At 42.8% G+C, this 19742-nt stretch overlaps 2 protein-coding genes and 1 pseudogene across 18 annotated transcripts in view; 1 reads left to right on the forward strand and 2 right to left on the reverse strand.

Annotated features, from left to right (window-relative positions):
* Positions 1-1519: 1519 nt before the first annotated feature.
* Positions 1520-8853, forward strand: C21H17orf58 (chromosome 21 C17orf58 homolog). Of its 3 annotated transcripts, XR_009182519.2 has the most exons (5): positions 3916-4018; positions 6158-6697; positions 6959-7150; positions 7684-7752; positions 7840-8853. XR_009182519.2 is itself a non-coding variant. In XM_058284570.2 (4 exons), the coding sequence occupies exons 1-4, from the start codon at positions 1874-1876 to the stop codon at positions 8028-8030; spliced, it is 939 nt and encodes a 312-aa protein (XP_058140553.1). In that variant the 5' UTR covers positions 1520-1873; the 3' UTR covers positions 8031-8853. The 3 variants fall into 3 exon arrangements, 2 of the variants coding, with proteins under 2 accessions (XP_058140553.1, XP_058140552.1); XM_058284570.2 differs by lacking the exons at positions 3916-4018; positions 7684-7752 and adding an exon at positions 1520-1889; XM_058284569.2 differs by lacking the exon at positions 7684-7752.
* Positions 8854-11654: 2801 nt separating this feature from the next.
* BPTF (bromodomain PHD finger transcription factor) overlaps positions 11655-19742 on the reverse strand; it is a 175804-nt gene continuing 167716 nt past the window's right edge. For 14 of the 15 annotated variants that reach the window (XM_058284554.2, XM_058284557.2, XM_058284553.2 and 11 more), the window contains one exon: positions 11655-13779. In XM_058284554.2, the coding sequence (XP_058140537.1) occupies positions 13743-13779 (37 nt within the window). In that variant the 3' untranslated portion in view covers positions 11655-13742. The other variant, XM_058284555.2, reaches the window with a different exon arrangement.
* LOC111761863 (small nucleolar RNA SNORA73 family) lies at positions 16737-16920 on the reverse strand (annotated as a pseudogene).

Genomic DNA, 19742 nt, shown 5'->3' on the forward strand with positions numbered 1-19742 from the left:
ACATTTTTTTACAAAGTTAACTTCTAAAAAGCTGAATGCAAAATGGATGGGAAGGGCCCGGGTCCTGGTGTGACCTGCACCGCCAGGATCCGGAAGCGTAGACGCGCACGGCGCGCGGGGCAGGAGACGGGAGAGCCTGGAGAGCCAGTCCCGGAGCGCCGCGGGGATGGCCTGGAGCGGCCAGACCGCGGCTGTCGATTTATTATCATCATTGTGATTATGATTATTATCATTATTTGGTATTTCCTGCGTCTACTTTTATTTCCCAACTTTTCCATTACAATAACGTATGGTTTTGGTGATAAGAAAACAAAACAGAGAAGGACAGAGCGGCCGCCCCCGCCTGTCGCGGGCTCAGGGTCGTGGGCCCCGGCGGGGGTGGCCCCGTCCCCGCCCCGCGCCGCCTCCCCGCGCCCCGGCTCCGCCGCGCCCCGGGCGCGCTCCCGCCTCGCGGCCGGCCCTCCCCGGCCTCGTTCAAATCAGAGACTCAATTGGAGCCAACGTGACGTCCCTGGCCACCTTTCTAAAGCCTCCCACCGCCTGTTAACCACTCCTTCCACTCCAACGGCGCAGCTTTTGTCTGTGTGGTAAAAAAATATTTAACACATTTTAACCATTTTTAAGTGGATTTAGTGGCATTAATTTACACTCAGATGTTATGCAACCATGACCACTCCTTCCAAAACGTTTTCACCACCCGAAATTGGAAACTCTGTACCCATTAGGCAATATCTCCCCATTCCCCCTTCCATCCCATTGACTTTCCCTCTCTGTGATTTTGCCCCTTCTGGATAATTCATAGAGGCGAAATCAAACAATATTTGTCCTTTTGTGTCTGGCTTATTTCACTCAGCAGGATGCCTTCAAGGTTCATCATCTGTGGGCAGGCATAGAATGTGATTCTTTTCCAAGGCTGAATAATCTTCCGTCATATATACATAAACCACATCTGATTTATCCATTCATCTGGCGGTGGACGCGGGTTGTTTCCACCTTCTGGCTATTGTGACAGGTGCAGCTTTTAAATTTGCACCTAATATAATGTATCATATACTATTTTCTTTTTCCTAGCTTAGTGTGAGGGAGTAAGTCTAGGGGCTGTCTGTGAAAATGTGCCTGAAGAATTTGGGGAGACTCTGGCCCCGATTAAGCCAGTCCTGGAACAGTCATAGAGCTAGAATGCCATCACAGTTCAGGCACAGGAAACCAAGGCAGTGGGACTGTACTCCTTTTGAAGAATGACTATGACTTTGGTATTTTCAGCTTCTAAAGGAGCTCCTGGCACAGAGCAGGGGTTTGCTAAACAGGTAAGCAGAAACAGGACCTTGGAAATCCCAGAAATTGTCAGGGGAGAGGATGCCAGTGAGGGCCTAGATTCTTCCCCCTGGCAGGAGTGTATTTCTATTGTGGGGATGGACACAATGGGCTCCGAGGCACACGTCAAACCTTCCAGTCATATGACCAGCTCCCGGTGCTCTGGCTTATATTACCAAGCACGCTGATGATAATTTAGCTTCCCATGTGGCTTGTTTATTGAAAGAGAGTGCTAGCCAGGTTCACATGAGCACGCACGGCTGCCCGGGCTGATTTCTCTTGTAAATGAATGAACCGGCATCCTGGCTTACAGACGTCAGTCTCTCACCTCTTCGGCCCGGCCACGATTCGTGGGGCGTCTGAGCCTGCAGGCCAGGCGCTGCGAGTCCAGCCCTGGACCCGGCGAGTTCTCCCAGGCCATCGCCACTCTGGGAGGCCCTGGGAGCCAGCCAGCCGGCTTTCTGCCTCTGCATTTCAGGGTGTGGCCTACAGGGCATTCAAAACATTCCTGCAACAGAGGAGTTTCGGGAACACCCCAAATTGGATCTGGGTGACTTGAATGTCATCTCGAGAAGGTATGTCTGAGATGTGGTTGTAACTGAGAAAGCTTAAGCCTAATTAATTTTATTCCACTTGACTTGAAGAAAGAGCATGTGAAAGGAGGGGATCTCAGGCCATCTATCAACAGGGCCCCAAGAGCGCGAATTTAACAGTTTCTCTTGTCCTGTCCAGACACTGATTCCAGGGTATACAAGCCTTGCAGTGACTGAGAGATTTACTTTTTTGGAGAAAGCAGAGAATTTGCTCCTCTGAAACTTGAATGAAGGATGATTAGCTCACCTCCTTCAGCTGCCATCCGATTTAGTGCCCAATGGGCAACCTTCTGATTAATAATTAGACCTTTCACTCACCTTAACTGCATGCTCAAAATTGCACATTAATCATTGATATTCTGATTTATGCATCTGTTTTTTATGAGTTTGGTTAATATGAATTTGAACCATACTTATGGATTAACAAAATTCGAGTTTCCAGCTGAGGAAAGTTGAGCACCAGATTACAGAACATAGTGGTCTCTCCAAAATATTGTCAGCCTGTGACCAGACAGCCTGCCCCTCCCTACATCAACATATTTACCTCACTGTAGCCTTCAAACCACCACCCACCTAAATGGGAAGCTCCATTCCAGTGTCTTCGAACAATGCTGTCCTCTTCGGATGCCCCAGTGGTCAGGAGCTTACTGACACATCCCTCCAGGCAGTCTGTTTTCTTGAAGTTTTTGCTTGTTAGCATATTCTTTCTTGAGAGTCCACCCTGTCATTTCCTAACGTCGACCTCCTGGTACTTTCACAACATGAAACAAGCGTCTTTGTTTCCCTGAGGCTGCCTAGTGCCTAAGTCTGTCCAAGAGGAACTTGAACATGACGGAGTCCAGCCCCCTTGACACCCTATTGTTCTCCTTTAGCTTTTCAGTGTCTTTCTTGAAAATATGATCCCCCCAGAATCTGGTCAGTCCACTAGGACTATTATTTGGGAGACATAAGATATTAGTGCAGCAAAGGTTTATTTCTTTTAGCAGCTGCTTCACTGATAGCTCGTATGCTACCGATAAAACTCCTTCATCTCAGAGCAGTTTTCCTTCCTTTTGGTTTTGAAGCTGTTGAAACAAGATTGAAATTGGTAAGGCTGTGGGTTTACTAAGGTGTGCGTTATTTCCCCCTTGAGTGACTGCTGTTTCTGTTCATCCGGAGGGAGACGGCCAGTATGCAAAGCTGTCTCAATAATTCAGACTTAAGCAGAGAATGAGTTATTTTTCTCGGAAAGAAAAAAAAATCCACTTTTTTCCCAGGAGATAAGCTGGAGAGAGCAGGGATGGTGTTTTACACATCTTTGTCCTCTGGCACCTAGTACCTGTCAGGTAAAAGGCAGTCAGAGTGGGCTTGATAAAATCTGGCCAACTGAATACCGATTTCAAATGAGAAAAGAAAAAAAAAAATGGGAGAAGAAAAGGTATTTTGCTGAGGACTCTTCTGTCCTTCTAGTTCGACAATATTAATGCTGTATATATCGTGCAATGCAGTTGAACCAGACCCAGGAGGTGGTGACTTGATAGCCCGAGGAGCTGCCTGCCACATTCTGGTAGGAACTTTCTGTTATCTGTATTTCCCTCCCTAACGCAAGGCTATGTTGGCTGAAGTCCTAAGATTGTCCTGTTTGTTGTTAACTTGTTCCAGCAGAAATTTCTCATCCCTCGTCCTTCCCACCCTGTCCCTCAGCCCCTCAGCAACCCTCGTTCTCTGCACTTGCCTCCCCCACCCCACACCTATCCCCTAACCCTCAAACACACACAGGATGAAAGTTTAGGATCTGCCCTTAGCATTGCAGAGGCCACAGAGGACAGGCGTTCCCAGGAACAACTTTGAGAGGCCCTGTGCTCGAACCCCTTTGGAAGTGGGAGAAATCCCTGCAGCTCGGTTTTGTTCCAATGGTTTGTTCAGTGATTCCCGTTTCCCCAAAGGCTGCCCCTCATTAGCATGAACGGGGGTGGGGGTGTGGAGAAGGGGTGGGGGGAGAAAGAAAGCAAAAGCCCAGGCTCAGTTTTAGAGCCTGGGAACCCTGTCCGCAAAGATGACAGCTAGAGCTTTCTGGCTTCTCTGTTTGATCGTTGGATCATCCCCTGAAGCCCCAGTGGCAGAGCGAAAAGGTAAGAGGAGCGAGGAAATGCGGAGCCCAGGGAGAGGAGAGGGGCTCTGCGGGGAAGGGGGTGGGGGCTGGGGAGAGGGGGCGAGAAAGGGGTCAGCGCTTGCAGGAGAGGAGACTCCACGTCTGTGTTCGTGTTAGAAAGGAGAAAATGCGTCCCCAAGGTTTTGTGTCTCTTGGCAGCCTTTTCGGAAAGAAGCCAGTTCTGCTACTGAAATGATCTTGAACAAGCCGGGCAGGCTGGAGAAAACTTTGCATGTTAAGTAGTTGCTCCATCTCAGAGGAGGGAAAGTGTCAAAAGGGGTCGTGGCGCGCCTGTCGGGAGCCGGGCCCGGGCGGAGACGGCAGGAGCGGCGGGCGGCGGGCGCCCAGGGCTGCGCGCGGTCCGCCAAGACCCGAGGTGCGGGGGGCGCCGAGCGCGAGGGCGGGGCGGGGCCGCCGAAACCCCACGTCCCTGGTCATTGCTTCCCTGTCCGCCGCCGCTCCGCAGAATAATAGCCTTGGGGCACCTGAGCCGGGGACCGTCTTTAAAACACACGCGCGCACACACACACTTCATGCATGAAATGAAAATAAGTTACCGAGAGAATGAGGAAATGAAGGATTCTCAGCGGGGAGGTGTTTTTGTTTTGCTTTTATTTGGATGTTCTGTTCGACTTCGCTATCTCTAGGAAAAGCAGCTTCCGTACCACACAGGGCAATTTACTTTGGGTTATTTTTCCACATGGAAATTGAATGACTTCAGTGGCATTTAACCCAAATATCAGACAATCTTTCCCATGACAGCAGATGGTGATATCAATGGGGAAGCAGTTGTGAGGTCAACAGTTGACAGTCAGGAATTGGATACCCACCAGAACTTTATTCAGCTGTGTATTGTACAATGTTTAACATGAGTCAGAATCAACCTCTTTGCAAAACATGAACTATAACCAGTTATTATTGCTGGGCGAAAGCTGATTTTAAAGGAGGCTGTCAATTTGGTAAGATAAATCACTTGGAATGAAATGTTGCAAGAGCTGCAAAGGGACAGACCAAGCCCTTCAATGCAGGGGGAGAGAAATGCTGAAAATCGGCCATTGAAATAGAAAAATAAAGATGAATTCTTGTTTAGCAGGCACTGGGACTCACTCAAACCAGGTGGCGATACTGTGTAATTGGGTATGGAAAGCTGCCCAGCATCAGAGCTGGCTGAAGTTTGCTCACCAACCTGTCTGCAGAGCTGGGGAAAATCATTAATACTTTAAAAAAAAAATCTATATTCATGCTATAATAAATATCTAGATGCTTTTCAGCATCATGGGGGGGGGGAGGGGGTCTAAGGAATGTGTCTGCTTTTCATATTTAACCAAGGAGCATTGCCTTCCAGCTAAGCTGTAAAACCTATTTTAGCTGCGGTTTACCAGTAAGTGGTGTCCAAGAAGTCAGATAAAACTCCACTCATAAATGCTGGATTCTGCAGAGACCAAGAGGACAGTGTAAACACGGATGGGAAAACCAAATAGCTCAGTTGTCAGGGGCGCTTAAACAATTAGGAGAACCTGTAATATGACACCTTTCTCCCTGGGGTTTGCTCTTGGTACTTTCTCAACGAACTGTAAATAGCAAAAAGGCGGATGTTTATATATATATATATATATAAAACTTTGGTTAAACAAACGCTTTTGCATAACACACACATACACACACATATATGCAAAAGCGTTTATTTAACCAAAGTTGACAGAAACGTTTAGCCCTAGAACAAATAGGTGGTTGTAATTTTAAAAGCTGGAGATTTGAAAAGGTTCCTTAACAAAATGCAATGTTCCCATCAGGCCTCTAATTGCTCTTGGCTGGCCTCATTCTTGGAGGGCAAGACCCTCGTCTCCTTCTTCCTTGGGGGCCAGGAAACCTGTGCTCCACTCGGCCCGAAGCTGAGGGTTCCGTCCCTTTCCCAAGGGGAGGCTTCCCAGTCCTCTTTCCTTCGCGTCCAGGTCTCCGGGCCTCTCGTCTCTCTTTCCGCAGGTGTTCGGGAAGCATCCCATCTCCTCGCCCCTCCCAGCCCGCCCCCGAGTCTCCCCCGCGACCTCGCCGGGGTCGCCGGGCCCCCTCGGCTTCTCCCTCTCTGACAGCCTCCCTTGGCCTCTCTTCTCTTCCACAGGCTCGCCGCCCCACGACAGGAAGCCCGACCCCAGTGGCGGCCCGAGCGCGGAGGAGACGCCAGGGCCCCGGGGTCACCGGGTCCCCGAGGCCCCGCGACGGCCGCGCGCAGCCGAGGCCACCCCCAGCCCCTGGCCCGACCCGCGGCGCCGGAAACCCCAGCTGCCCGCCGAGAACCGCGCCGGCTTCCGGGAGGCCGCGCGCGCGCCCTGGGGCGCCCTGGGTCCGCGCGTCGCGCAGGCTGAGAACCGCGCGTCACCGCACCGCGCGCCCGCGCCTGGGAACTCCCCGCGGCGCGCGCGCGCCAGGGCTCTGCGCTTCCAGGCCGCGCGCCCGCCCGCGCGCCCCGAGGAGACCCCGGCCGGCCCCGCCCACCCCAACCGGCCGCGCGCCGCCGCTCCGCCCCCGGGGCGCGCGCCCGCGCCGCCGCCGCCACCCCTCAGCCCGCCGAGTGGGGCCGCGGAGCCCGGCGCCGAGTTCTGCGCGCGCGCCTGCAGGGTGGACCTGGACGAGCGCGAGTCCTACTGCGGGAGCGAATTCGGTAACCCGGGACTGTCGTGCACCTCCCTCCCGGGCCCGGAAGGCCGAGCCCAGGCCGCCAGGCGAGCCTGGCCGAGCCGAGGAGCGCCGGGATCGGCCTGCTGCACCTCTGAGCGCAAACCCCAGAGAAGCCCACCCACGCGGCCCTACAGGCCACAGGCCCGTTTGGGTCATTTCATGATTTGTTAAAAATGCACTAGAGAATGAAAGATGAAATCTGTGTCACGCTTTTTTCTAACCTTTTTGTTTTTTTGAAAAGTAGCAGTGAACGGAATCGTGCATGATGTGGACGTGCTTGGCAAAGGGATCCAGCTGGTGACTCTGCTGGTGGACCGCGATGGGCTGTACAAGATGAACCGCCTGTACATCACTCCTGATGGGTTTTTCTTCCGAGTCCACATATTAGCCCTAGACTCCTCCAGTTGCAATAAGCCATGCCCAGAATTTAAACCTGGTATTGAACCTGATCTAAATGACGACTTTATACCATTGGCAACTTAGGTTCCAGAGCCCCGCCTCTACTGTACATAGGCATTCCAGCCCCCCTTTATTTGGGGGGGGAGGGGGGAATCTTGTACAAACGAAAAAAAATTTTCAAAAGTTAAATTATCTGGGCCACTTTGCCATTGAAACCTCATCAGTCCCTCCCCCCTCGTCACCCCTTCGGCCCCCATAAAGGGTGGAATAGAGGAACAGCGTGGATTGGCGCTTGATATGTATTTGTTGGTTGACAAGTGGAGTGAAAGACCAACACCGTTGCCAGATGCAGAAGGGGCTCTGTTCAGAAATGAGGTTTAGAAAGGTCTTTCTTTTGGGAGGGGGACGAGGGTGATGCCCATTCTCAAACGTCTTTGCAAAGATATGCTCCGGAAAATCTTGCTGATAGATTGTGATTAGGACCGTTGTTCAGTAATGCTGGTTCTTTATAGGTTGATTATCTGGTTATCCTCTGAAGGTCACTAGACTGTTTCCATCTGTTGTCTGTAGGTTAATTAAATGTCTGCGTTTCAACATGTGCAGCAAGATGATAAATTCAAGCTTAGGAATTTCTTAAAGGTCTTATATTTTCTTATTCATTGTTTAGTGACTTTTTTTTTTTTAAAAAAAGACACTATTAACTTATATTTTGGTTACTCTGTTCAGGCAGCAGGTATATTGTGATGGGCCACATCTACCATAAGAGACGGCAGCTCCCTGCAGCTCTGCTGCAGGTCCTGCGAGGGCGCCTTCGTCCTGGAGATGGACTGCTCAGGAGCAGCAGCAGCTATGTGAAAAGATTTAACCGAAAAAGGGATGGTCAAGTTCAAGGGGCAATTCATACCCAATGCATGTGAAACTACCATCCTGGCATTTATGGATCTGGAATTTGGAGATTTGGAATTCAGCAACAAGACATTAAGGACTATCTTCATTAAATGGGGTCTTCCTTTAGAATAGGGCCACAGCCTTTATGCAGAACTTGCATAGTTCCAACTCATCTTCAAGCTGGCAGTTCCTTATTTACAAAATGCTTTGCTTTTTGAAAATGTTATGCTTCTAGGCACAGAGGCAAAGTTATTTCAACTATAGTTGTGATTCACACAGCTTAGATAATTGGCCTGTCCAGATAACAGATCACTGCTTCATGGTTAAGTTTATTTTTAATTATTTTAATTTAAATACATTCTCCGTAGAAATAGTTCACAAAAAGCACTTCCTTGAATTTAAATAACAACTTTGAATAGTTTATATCATGTATCAAACTAAATTTTATACTCAAACCATCACACTTTAAATTCTGTACATAACAGCAAGCACACTAATCAAAGACATTGATGAATGTCATTTAGATCAAAACTAGGGTCAGGGCCCATGATAAGTATTAAAAGTTTACATTTAAAGAGTACTATGAGTAAAATTGAATGAGCTGCAAAAAAATAAAAAATAGAGTACTAAAGGGCAAATTCAAGCAAAATATTATTCAAACAAGTTTTCCTGATGTACCAAAAAGAATATAGTTTCTTTTCATGTCTCCTTACTCCTGATAACTTACATATTATGCCAAACTGGCTGTTATCCCAATGCTAAATGTATTCTGGGTGTATCTTATGTCATTTTCCTATTAGGACCAAGTATCATGTTTGTTTGTAAAGCAGTAAATCTTGCCTTGAAATCAGATCTTGGATGCACCTGGTTTATTAGCCTCACAGAACCCCAAAGGTGTGGGAAAAAGCCTTTCTCAAACTTCCTCCAAAAATCCTAGAGCCAATGCTCATCAATGACAACTCTTTATAAACATGAATTTTAAACATTTATTTGTTTGGAAAAGGTGTAATCACTAGCTAAATTTAACAGTGATTTAGTATTTGAGTCCACAAAGACTACATGTTTGTTTTTTTTTCAGAAGGTCAAGCTGCACTTCGGTTAATTTGAAACACTGTGAATAGAGACAGCGGTAAGTCATGGCTGAAGATTACTGCCTACAGATAAAAAGGAAGAGCAGCCTATTTGGTCTCAAAGGTGACACACTCAGGGAGCTCAAGATGTCTTTAGTGGCCACAAAGAAGCACTAGATATCTAAAGGATGTCCATAACAGGATACTAGAGAATTAAAGGAAATCATGTAGCTAAAATTAGCATTGCTATTGCCATGAGAGATGCTATCACCTTGTCCCAAAGATGGCAGAGGCAAAATAAATTTGAGAAGTTCTAACTATTCTGTGGTAAAGTGTTACTGAGGGATTTCTAGAGATTTTTCCAAAAACACGTTTTGCCCAACTTATTACAATTTTTATTATAATTGCTTCTTGGGAATCTAACTGTATTACAAAAACCTTGGCAGCTGAGTATACAGTTAGGGAAGAGCTTCTGGGTTAAAGTTTCCTTTAAGATAAAATGAACTCAGATGTAAGACAGCACAAAAATCAGTCACAAAAATCAAAGGCTAATTTTTAAATGCCAAAAGGCTTGGGGGAGCGGGTCTATCACGTGCTTTCCACGTACAAGGTCTGGGGTGCAATGCCCAGTACTTCCTAAAAAAAGAGAAAAAAAATCACTCTTACATAAGCCTGAGGGTTTGAGGTTTTTAGTTGGATGGATTTGGTAATATTCAATTTCTGAGAAATTTTGGATATACACTAAATGCCAGGGCCATTCCATATGTGGGACACTCGGAAATCATGTGTACACCCCCGGTAAAAACAAGCAAAGCAGCTTTTTCAGAAACCGTCTGCATAAAAGTAAGGTGATAATTCGAGACCCTGCTTGCAATCAAAGTGGTGAATTGGGGGATGTGCCTAGGAGTAAACAACAGAACGGTAATTCCAAGTTTGGCCTAAGAAGAATCTTCTTTTCAATATTCAGTCAGTACCTTGGATATAATCTTTAAGGAAAATTTAAATTGGCAAATTGATTGTAGCTCTATTGATAGATTTTTCTTAGTACATGGGTTTGTGCTCCAAAGACTAAAGGGCCCTTTGTGCCTATATTCCATCAATGAAATACTCAATTGCAATCAAGAGTAACTCAATAGCAATGTTCCTTCAAATTAAGCTGTTACATTAGAATTCAAGGAAAAAGGAAGTAATTGTTTTTCTTTTGGTAGGGAAAGGTCTATAAAACATATACACAATGGTGTTTTTTTTTTTTGGTACTATTTTTTTTACAAGAACCTTTTAAAGGATTACTTAGCATTACTTATTTATATTTTTCTTAAAATAATTTTTAAGGTTGATCAAGTACATGCAGATACAAACACTGAAAAACTGCCCCACTGCCTAAAATGCATAATCTCAATTTGAGGACATACTTGAGCAAGCTCAAATAAATTAGATAAGGCAGGACTTTATCATTTTAAAAATACAGCTTATTTCTTTAGTTGAATTTGGTCTAAATTGGGCCAAGTGGTGTGATCTGAGAATGTTTTTAGGCACCTCAGAATATTTCAAATCATTTAAAATACTTTTCAGCTCTTTCTTCCGTAAGTATTATTAGACATTACTTTGCCCACAAGAGACCACAATCTCTATTTTAAGGACTAACAATCTGAGATTAAGGGTAATAGCCTCAAATCATAAAAAGCATGAGTGAATCATAATTCCTCCTAACTCGGTCCCTATGTAGAGATTGAAAAGGCCACCAGGCTGACTCTTCAATACCAAAAACACACAAAGAAGCAGGGAGTTTGCCTAAGAGCAACAAAGAGAAATAGGGAAACAACTTTTATTTGCAGTCTAGGAAGGTAGATTACAAACAGCAGCAAATTTCAGTGTCTTTAAATAACACTCCAGGCCATTGGAAATATAAAAAGGCAATTAAGTGCTTATGTTAGAAAATATCTTTGAAAATTCACATTTTTTAAACCGATGGCAGGACATTAATTAAAATACAAATCCTGCAGAACTTGGATAGGAGTAAAAAAAACTTTACTAATATTATGAAAATACTTATTTAATGAAATGGTTTCAAGAGTTTTGAAGTTGGCAGATGAAGAGTAACAAGCACTAAAAATACTTTTAGCCAAGGAAAATCTATTGATGCAAATTAAATATATTTACAAGCCCCCAAACTGGGAAGAAACATTTTAACAATATCACAAATGTGCAATATACTATTTGGATTATTAAAAGCAAAATAGTTGTAATATGTGAATCTTGTTGAGTAGTAGGTCAAAGAATATTCATAGAAAAACAGCCTTTGAAACTCATGTGTTATAAGAATGTATGTTTTTCAAAAACTACTTTTGAAAGACTAAAGCTCTGAAGTTGATAAAACTATAAAATGTCTTTTATGTATTTATATGGTGATAGAAAACTGCAAAAGGCTTCATATCATTAAATACACACAGGAAATCTACATCTTCCTCGTCTGAGGATTCCCATAAAATTTGCCTTTTATGTACAATTTGGCAATGCCAGCAGCTACAGAAAAACTTATCATTAACCAACCAACCACTGTTTCGTTAGAAACGGCACCAAATCCAATGTCAAAAACATTACTTTATTTTTCTAGGATGAAATGCCCTATTACGTACAAAAAGAATTGCTCCTTAGAATTTGCCACAATTTATTAAAAACATAGCAATCTATTACCTACAGGTAGGAAATTTCTTTCCGCAACAAGTTTTAAATGATTAAGCCCATATATATTTATATATATGAATAAATAGTACAGAAATACTGCGATGTGATGAGATGCAGAATAATTTTATAATTCATTAAAATGTAGAATTCTTGCATCAGCACAATGCATACAATATGTAGCATTTTTTTTAAAACTAAAAGAACAAAATAACCTATTTCAACTACTTTCCTTGTAATAGTTTAAGCAAAATCTTTGTTTCTATGTTTTCATATTGAGCAATTAGTCTCTTTAGTTTGTGAGCATAGGCTTAAGTGACACCTTTATGTACAAAGAGGAATGGGCTTCGTTAGATAAAATTTACCCAGAATGACCTGTACACCTGAGCCTGTAATAAGAAAGAATTGGGTACGGTAGCAATGTCTTTCTTTTAAAAACTAAGGTCTGGGAAAGGTCTTGCATAGCAGGGCAATATTAAACAGAGGGAAACTTAAAACAACAACAACATAATTAGATAAATTTCAGAATTTGGTAAGACAAAGCTAATATGAATTAGTGCAAAATCTAGTAAAAGATTTGCAAAGCTGTATAATCTAACTAAGGCAGATTTTATAGAAGCTTTATTACAATGCAGTAATACAAGGTGAAGTTAGAATATTGGAAGGAAGAGCATGCAAAATCACTTTCCTCTGTTATTTCCAATTTTTCCCCATTACTTACACTACCATTCCTTATGTGGAAAAAATATCCAACCAACGAATAAAAAAAGACAAAAAAGGTCGAATTCACCTAAAAACATAAAAATATAAGCAGCTGTTTGTAACTCCTGCATGATGGTGATAATTTGCCCAGTAACATATAATGTATAGCTTAAGGCAATGTGTATTTGTCACATTACCACTTTTATTATTATGATAATTGATGCAACGGGATTAACACCCCTGATGATGGTTCTTTAAAGTGATAATAATGGGCTGAGAATTACAAGACAAAGGGCCACTAATGCCCTGGAGAAAGTCAGGTACAATAAGGTTTTTCTGTCAAATATTTGCCTTGCAGCCCTCCCTCTCCCCACAAAGGCTTACAGATAATCATCAGCGCACATTCAAAGACACCTCCATATCTGTGGGAGAAAAATTATCTCCATTTATTTTGTTTCATATACATCCATAGTTGAATTTTAATACAAAAGAAAAAAATTAGAATCTGACAAATGTTTACAAACAAGATATACCTTCAAATAGATTTTACTCATTTTAGCCTGGTGCTGAGTAAATGACAAATTGTACTGTTATATTCAAGGCAACAGAGTCTGGAGTCCAGGACCACTTAGCCCAACCTTTATGCAATCTTAATTTTTATCTAACATGAACAATAAACTCATTGTTGATTCCCAGTTGTGTGTGTGCACATGTGTACATAGCAGCTCCTTTCATAGAAAGAAAAGACATCTAGAAGTCATCTTGTACTTTTACCTACAGGAATCATGATAAGATACAGGATGGATTACATGTAACCGGGGCTGGACTTTGTAAGAAAAAATAATTAGCTGACAAATGAGGGCAGCAATAAAAAAGCGTCTTTTTTGCAACAATAAATAAATACAGTCAAAAGTTTTCTGTGAGACTCTAAACCAGCTTCTTCACTGAAGAGCAGACGTGGCATTTCCATGGAGTTACACTTGACCCCATATTATCTTTTTTTCTTGCTTTCTTTTTTTTTTTTCCAATAAACAAAGTTTTCCCGCTTCTGCCACAATGTAAAACCATTTGATCTTGACAAGATAATGGTGTCGTTGACTTTGCTTTTCCTTTGTCCGTTGGACAAAATTGGCCAAGAATATAATTGGACGGTTATGACCAATAAAAACGAAGTTTAGGTCAAGTCTTGTCAGGATAACCTGACTAAAAACATCTGGCTCCTTATTTTAAAATATTTCAGACAACCAGATTCTTGCTGTGTTTTATGTTAGGTTAACACGCTGAACTTTAAGAAGCTGTAGATTGCAGTTTGTTGTTATGAGACCTACAGAATACAGAAAAAGGGAACAAGTAAGCACCATTCATTTTTGAAAACAATGATGCTTTAAGTGGATGCCAAGGTCAGTCAGTGTGGGGGGAAGCAGCCATATTCTTTCGTTCACCCTTTGCAAGCAAAGATAAGAGAATAATTAAGAAATTTTTAACCTATAATTTTAAAGTCCTTCACTGCACACTAAAAACATGATAATTCATTGGAAAAACCAATATTAAAATACAAATACATATTTTGTCTAATAAAGATTATATTTTTAGCCAAAGGGACAAGGAGAGACGTTTATAGAAGCATTACCATGTGGAAAAAGGTGTGTGTGTGCACACGCATATGTGTATGCATGTGTGTGTGCTTATTTACATTGATTTAGGTAATGTGAGAAAAAGTTATGTTAAAAGAAGAGTAAAAGCAATATTAAAATCACATTTTTCTATTAAAGTCCAGAAAGTCTCCTTTCTAGTTTCACAGTTTATTCACAACTTTTATCAGTAAAGCAAATTACTGTACAGTTAGTTACCAGGACTAAGTCGAAGTACTTTATATTGCAAAAGCAGTTGAATACATATTCTGGGAGTTTACAATTTTTAAATACATTGTTCAACATGGTGGCTAGGATAAGTTGTTTTTCACTATATGCTTTTTTTTTTTTTTTTTAACATTAAGACATTATATTAACTAATCCGAACTTTTTGGGGGACAATATTTGAATTAGGTAACCACATGGTACAATAAAAGAGTGACCCCAACATCCAGTTCTGATTCCAGTTAAAAATTCAGACTAAAGATATCACAATCTGTAAGAAAAGAAAGAATATGGATGGTATAAATGATAAATTACAACAAAGTACGGTAATAAAAATAATGTGAAAGCAATACTGGAGCTCATAAATTAAAAATGGGGACAATATGGCAAAGGAAATACTGAAAATCCATAAATAAGTCAAATTTCAAGGACTGAAAACTTAAGTTTCATTCTGCCTTAAATCTGGAAATCAATAGAAATTCCCTAACAAGGCAACAGTAATTTGCCTTCACATAAACTTTTAGCATTTCAATTTCCTTATTTATGCAGAACTGAGTACACTTCTCAATTCTGACCCCATGTTCTTTAGTGAAAATTATATAAACTTGAGTATAATAAAAAGCCATTGTGAAATAAGCAGATGGCAGATCTCCCGAGTAGCCCCTCACTGCACAGAACCAGCCTCTGGGCCTTCTCTTTTTTCCCAGATGCATTTGTTTGCCACAGGCCCCAGCAACACCAACAGCATTCTCTCCATCAGGAGCTGCCACCACTCACACACAGAGTTCTGTCTGCAGGCTGGCAGCAGGGTGGGGTGGGAATTCAAACCTCCAGCATCCACCTTCACAGTTAGGCCATAGGCTAGATCTTTTCTATTTCTTAAAAGCAATTTTATAAATTTAATCAAATCAATAACTACACATGGTAACAGAAAAAATCATGAAGGGGCTAGTAAGTGAAAAGTTTTGGTCTTAAGTCCTAACTTTACTCAACTTGATGTTCAGGCTCCCTAGGATCAATCACTCTGAATTGTTTGTACTTTTGGTTTTTCTGGTAGTTAGGATTCTTATAGTGCTATTTTTAAAAATAACAATTAAAAAAATTTTATTTCCCTCCACCCCCTTGTTTCTCACTTGCTGTGTTGGTTCATCTTCCTTGTTTCTTTAGGAGGCACCAGGGGCAGAACCTGGGACCTCTGATGTGGGAGGGAGGTGCCCAAGCACTTAAGCCACCTCCACTCTCTGCTTTTGTGTCTCTATGTTTTTCCTCTGCATCTCTTGTTGCATCATCTTGTTGCACCAGCTTGCTGTCTTTTTTAGGAGGCACCAGGAACCTCTGCTCCCTGCTTTGTTGTCTCTGTTTGTTTCTTCTTTGTGTCTCTTGTTGTGCCAGCCTGCTGTCCTTTTCTTTAGTAGGCACCGGGATCTGAACCAGTGACCTCCCATGTTGCCTGAGTCACATCCACTTCCCTTGTTTAATCAAATTTATATTTGCTACAGCAGATGAGGACTAAGATACCCTAACCATTCTCCCACCTCCCCTGTTCATTTTTTTTAAGAAGGTATTGAACCAGGCGCTCAACCCCTGAGCTACACCTGCTTTGTTCCCACTCCCTTCTTGAGTCCAAGTTTTAATATTCCTATAATCTTAAACATACCTCTAATTCTTATTCTGAGAATTACAGTGATTGCTTAACTCTCTACTTTTCAAGTTCATGCTATTAACAGTCTTATTTTTTTCACCTCTCCTAGCTGCTTCCACTTCTCATATTGTAATGTGTTTTTTTTTTAAGATTTTATTTTTTATTTTTCTCCCCTTCTCTGACGACTCCCCTCTCCCCAGTTGTCTGCTCTGTGTCCATTCGCTGTGTGTTCTTCTGTGTCCACTTGTATACTTGTCAGTGGCACTGGGAATCTTTCTCTTTTTTTGTTGCATCATCTTGCTGTGTGTCAACTCTCCGTGTGTGCGGTGCCGCTCCTGGGAAGTCTGCACTTTTTTTGCACGGGGCGGCTCTCCTTGAGGGGTGCACTCCTTGTGCGTGGGGCTCCCCTATGCGGGAGAAACCCGTGTGGCACGGCACTCCTTGTGCGCATCAGCACTGCACATGGGCCAGCTCCACACGCGTGAAGGAGGCCCTGGGTTTGAACCATGGACCTCCCATGTGGTAGGCGGATGCTCTATCCGTTGAGCCAGATCCACTTCCCTGTCATTTGTGCTTTGACATTATCAAAGCTGGTGACAATACATTCTGATCTAGAGCAAATTAAAACTTTCCATATTTTGTCTATAAGCTGATGCTAGTTGAAAATCAATGTGATATTCAATTATGATTACATAGTTTCCTCTGTAGCACCTTTGCTAAGGTGGCATTTCCTTTTTTTGAAATTCCTTTTTAAGGTCTTTGAATTTTCATTTTTAATATGAGATATGTTTCCTGCATGGTTTGTCTCCTCTGTCCATAGGATTCTGAGAAGCTGTAGGAATATTTAGGTGCAAGCTCTAGGGCGGGCTTCATCTCCAACTTTGTGGAATAGGACGTATGTCACAGGGCAGAGCCTGCATCACCTGGACAGAGCCCGGCGAGTGACCTCCCGGGGTATCCATGTTGGAAACATTCCCTTTATTGTACAACCTTTTGGTGTTTTGTTTGATTTTTGTGGCATTTCTAATTGCCTTTCATTTTTTCCCACTTACATTCATTGGCTTACACAGCCTTATGTTTTTCTGTCCTAAAAAAATATCTAATATATAATTTTCTTTTCCTAAATCTCTCTCTTTTGGAGTGTTCCATTCTCTTGCTCCAATTTGAACTGCTTACAGTATAGGTCGGCTGTAGAAATATCACTCTAGGTCAGAGTAATTCTTATTGATTTCTAGCATCCCTTGTTTCCTAGATTCAAGATCTTTTGCGTCCTTAATTTGTTTCCTTATTTCTACAGCACATATTAAAATAACTTGCTAAGAATGAATGTATGGTAAAAGAGGCCTTTCTGAGTGCTTACATGATTGAAAATGTATTTGTTCTGCTTCTACACTTGACTGACTAGTTAGGCACAAACTTCTGGGTTGAAAATCATTTTCCCTCAAACTTTTGGATTTATTGCTCCCTAATCTTCCAGCATTCCAAATTGCAGTACAAAAGTCTGATGCCAGTCTAATTCTTGATACTTTATAGTAATTTGTTTTATTTCCTTGGAAACTCTAGAACTTTCTTTAATCCTTGGTGCTTGGAAATTTTACAACGATGTATATAGAGGTGGACCTTTTCTATTTGTCCACCTGCTTTTAAATGTCTGTTTATCAACTGTTTCCCCCTCACAAGAATATAAGTTCCGTGGAGAGCAGGGGCTTTATTTTCTCTACTATATAACATCAAATGCTGGGCATACAGTAGGTATCATTTACTGAATGAATTAATTCATTTTGCTTGAAGTCTCCTGTTGGCTTGAGAGAATTTCCTTATTTTTTTTTGATAATTCTATTTCCTTGTTTCTTTTGGAATTCCCACTAAGTGAATGTTGGTACTCTATAACCTATTTTTCTCTCCCATATTTATCATTGATTTTTTTTTTTTTTTTTAAGATTTATTTTTATTTATCTCTCCCCTCCCTATTCCCCCCTTGTCATTCTCTGGGTCCATTCACCATGTGTTCTTCTGTGTCTACTTGTATTCTCATTAGGCGGTTGATCCTGGGACTTTCCAGAGGGAGACAGAGGCGATTACTCACTCTTTTGTGCTACCTCATCTCCCTGTTCTGCTACGTTTTCTTATATTCTCCTCTTTGTGTCTCTTTGTTGTGTCATCTTGCTGTGCCAGCTCTCTGTGTTGGCTGGCACTTCTGCGTGGGGCAGCATTCCCATGCAGGGCCGCATTCCTGTGTGAGCCAGCTTGCCCTCACCAGGTGGTCTTGGGCATTGAACCCTGGACTTCCTATATGGTTGACTGGAGCCCATTTGGTTTAGCCACATCCTTTCCCCTCTCCTTGTCTTTTTGTTCTTTACACTGGCAGAACTGCTTGATTTTATCTTTTTCTTAATGTCTTCTAATCACTCTTGTCCTCTGTTCTTTAATCCTTACATTTTTTTAGACATAATTCTACTATAGTTTTTCTCCAGACATGGTTTAGAGGTTGTCTGGTTTTCTCTGGAATCTCTTTTTCTGCTACAACCTTACTTTTCTCTTTCACACTGCAGGCTTTCCTCATATATCTGGAATCCTTAGCTGTGTGTTCACACTTGAGAACAAATCAGTCAATGCACTGGACAGGGGCCTACACAGCCCTGTGTATATGTAGAGGGCTTACCCACGGGCAGGTTTTGCATGACACCAGGATCACTATTGATCCTGTCCAGCTGAAAATGGACAATTCTTTATTGTGGGGACTGTCCTATATACTGTATACGTTTGGCAGCATCTTGGGCCTCTACATACTAGATACCAGTAGTAGGCAACCCCCCTGCCCCGCACCCAACCTAATGTGACAAACAAAAATATCTCCAGGTATTGCCAAATGTTGGTTGGGGGTGAGGTGGGCAAATCATCCCCAGTTAGAACCACTGTTTCAGAATGAAGGGACTAGAGATCCAATTGTCCAGAGGCCACAGGATTTTACTCTAGGTTCAATCCTCTTCTGTCTGCTCTAATTCTCTGCAGTTAGCTCACTGAATTTCTTTAGAGAAGAATCCTGTGTTCTTCTGGCTCTTTGGGATTCCTCCACAGATCTTGCATGTAGGGATTAAGAAGGGTGACTTCCCCTTACATAAATCTTCAATTACTCTATCTCTCCTCTCTCGCTTTCAATTATATTGAGGAATTTCCACGGCTGGAGGCTCTCTGGGAGGTATTGGTCAGTAAGCTGTCATTTTTGGTGAAGAGCCCTCCAGAAGAAGCCTCGGCTGTTACTTGCCTGGTTTTATTAGTCAAATCTCTTTCATCCACTTGCTTTTTTTTTTTTAATGTATTTATTTATCCCACCCCCATCCCCTACCCCTGCACCCCTGCCATTGCTTTTTGTGCTTGTTGTCTGCTCTCTGTGTCTGCTTATCTTCTTTCAGGCAGCACAGGGACCCAATCCTGGGACCTTCTGGAGTGGGAGAGAGGTACTCAAATCTCCTGCACCACCTCAGCTCCCTGGTCTGCCGTGTCTCTTCTTGTCTCTCCTCTGTGTCTCTTTTGGTTCCGTCATTTTGCTGTGCCAGCTTTCTGCACAGGCCAGCACTCTGCACGGGCCATTACTCTCAGCTCGCCATGTGGGCCAACTTGCTTGCCTTTACCAGGAAGCTCTAGGAATCAAACCTGGACCTCCTATATGGTAGATGGGAGCCCAATCCCTTGAGTCACATCTGTTTCCCTCCTTTTCATCTCTGGATGAATGTGTATGCTTTCTATATTCCAGAATCTGTTGAAATCTCATCAGCTAAATGACTCCGC

The sequence above is a fragment of the Dasypus novemcinctus genome, chromosome 21, assembly GCF_030445035.2.
Source record: "Dasypus novemcinctus isolate mDasNov1 chromosome 21, mDasNov1.1.hap2, whole genome shotgun sequence".
Taxonomy (NCBI): Eukaryota; Metazoa; Chordata; class Mammalia; order Cingulata; family Dasypodidae; genus Dasypus; species Dasypus novemcinctus.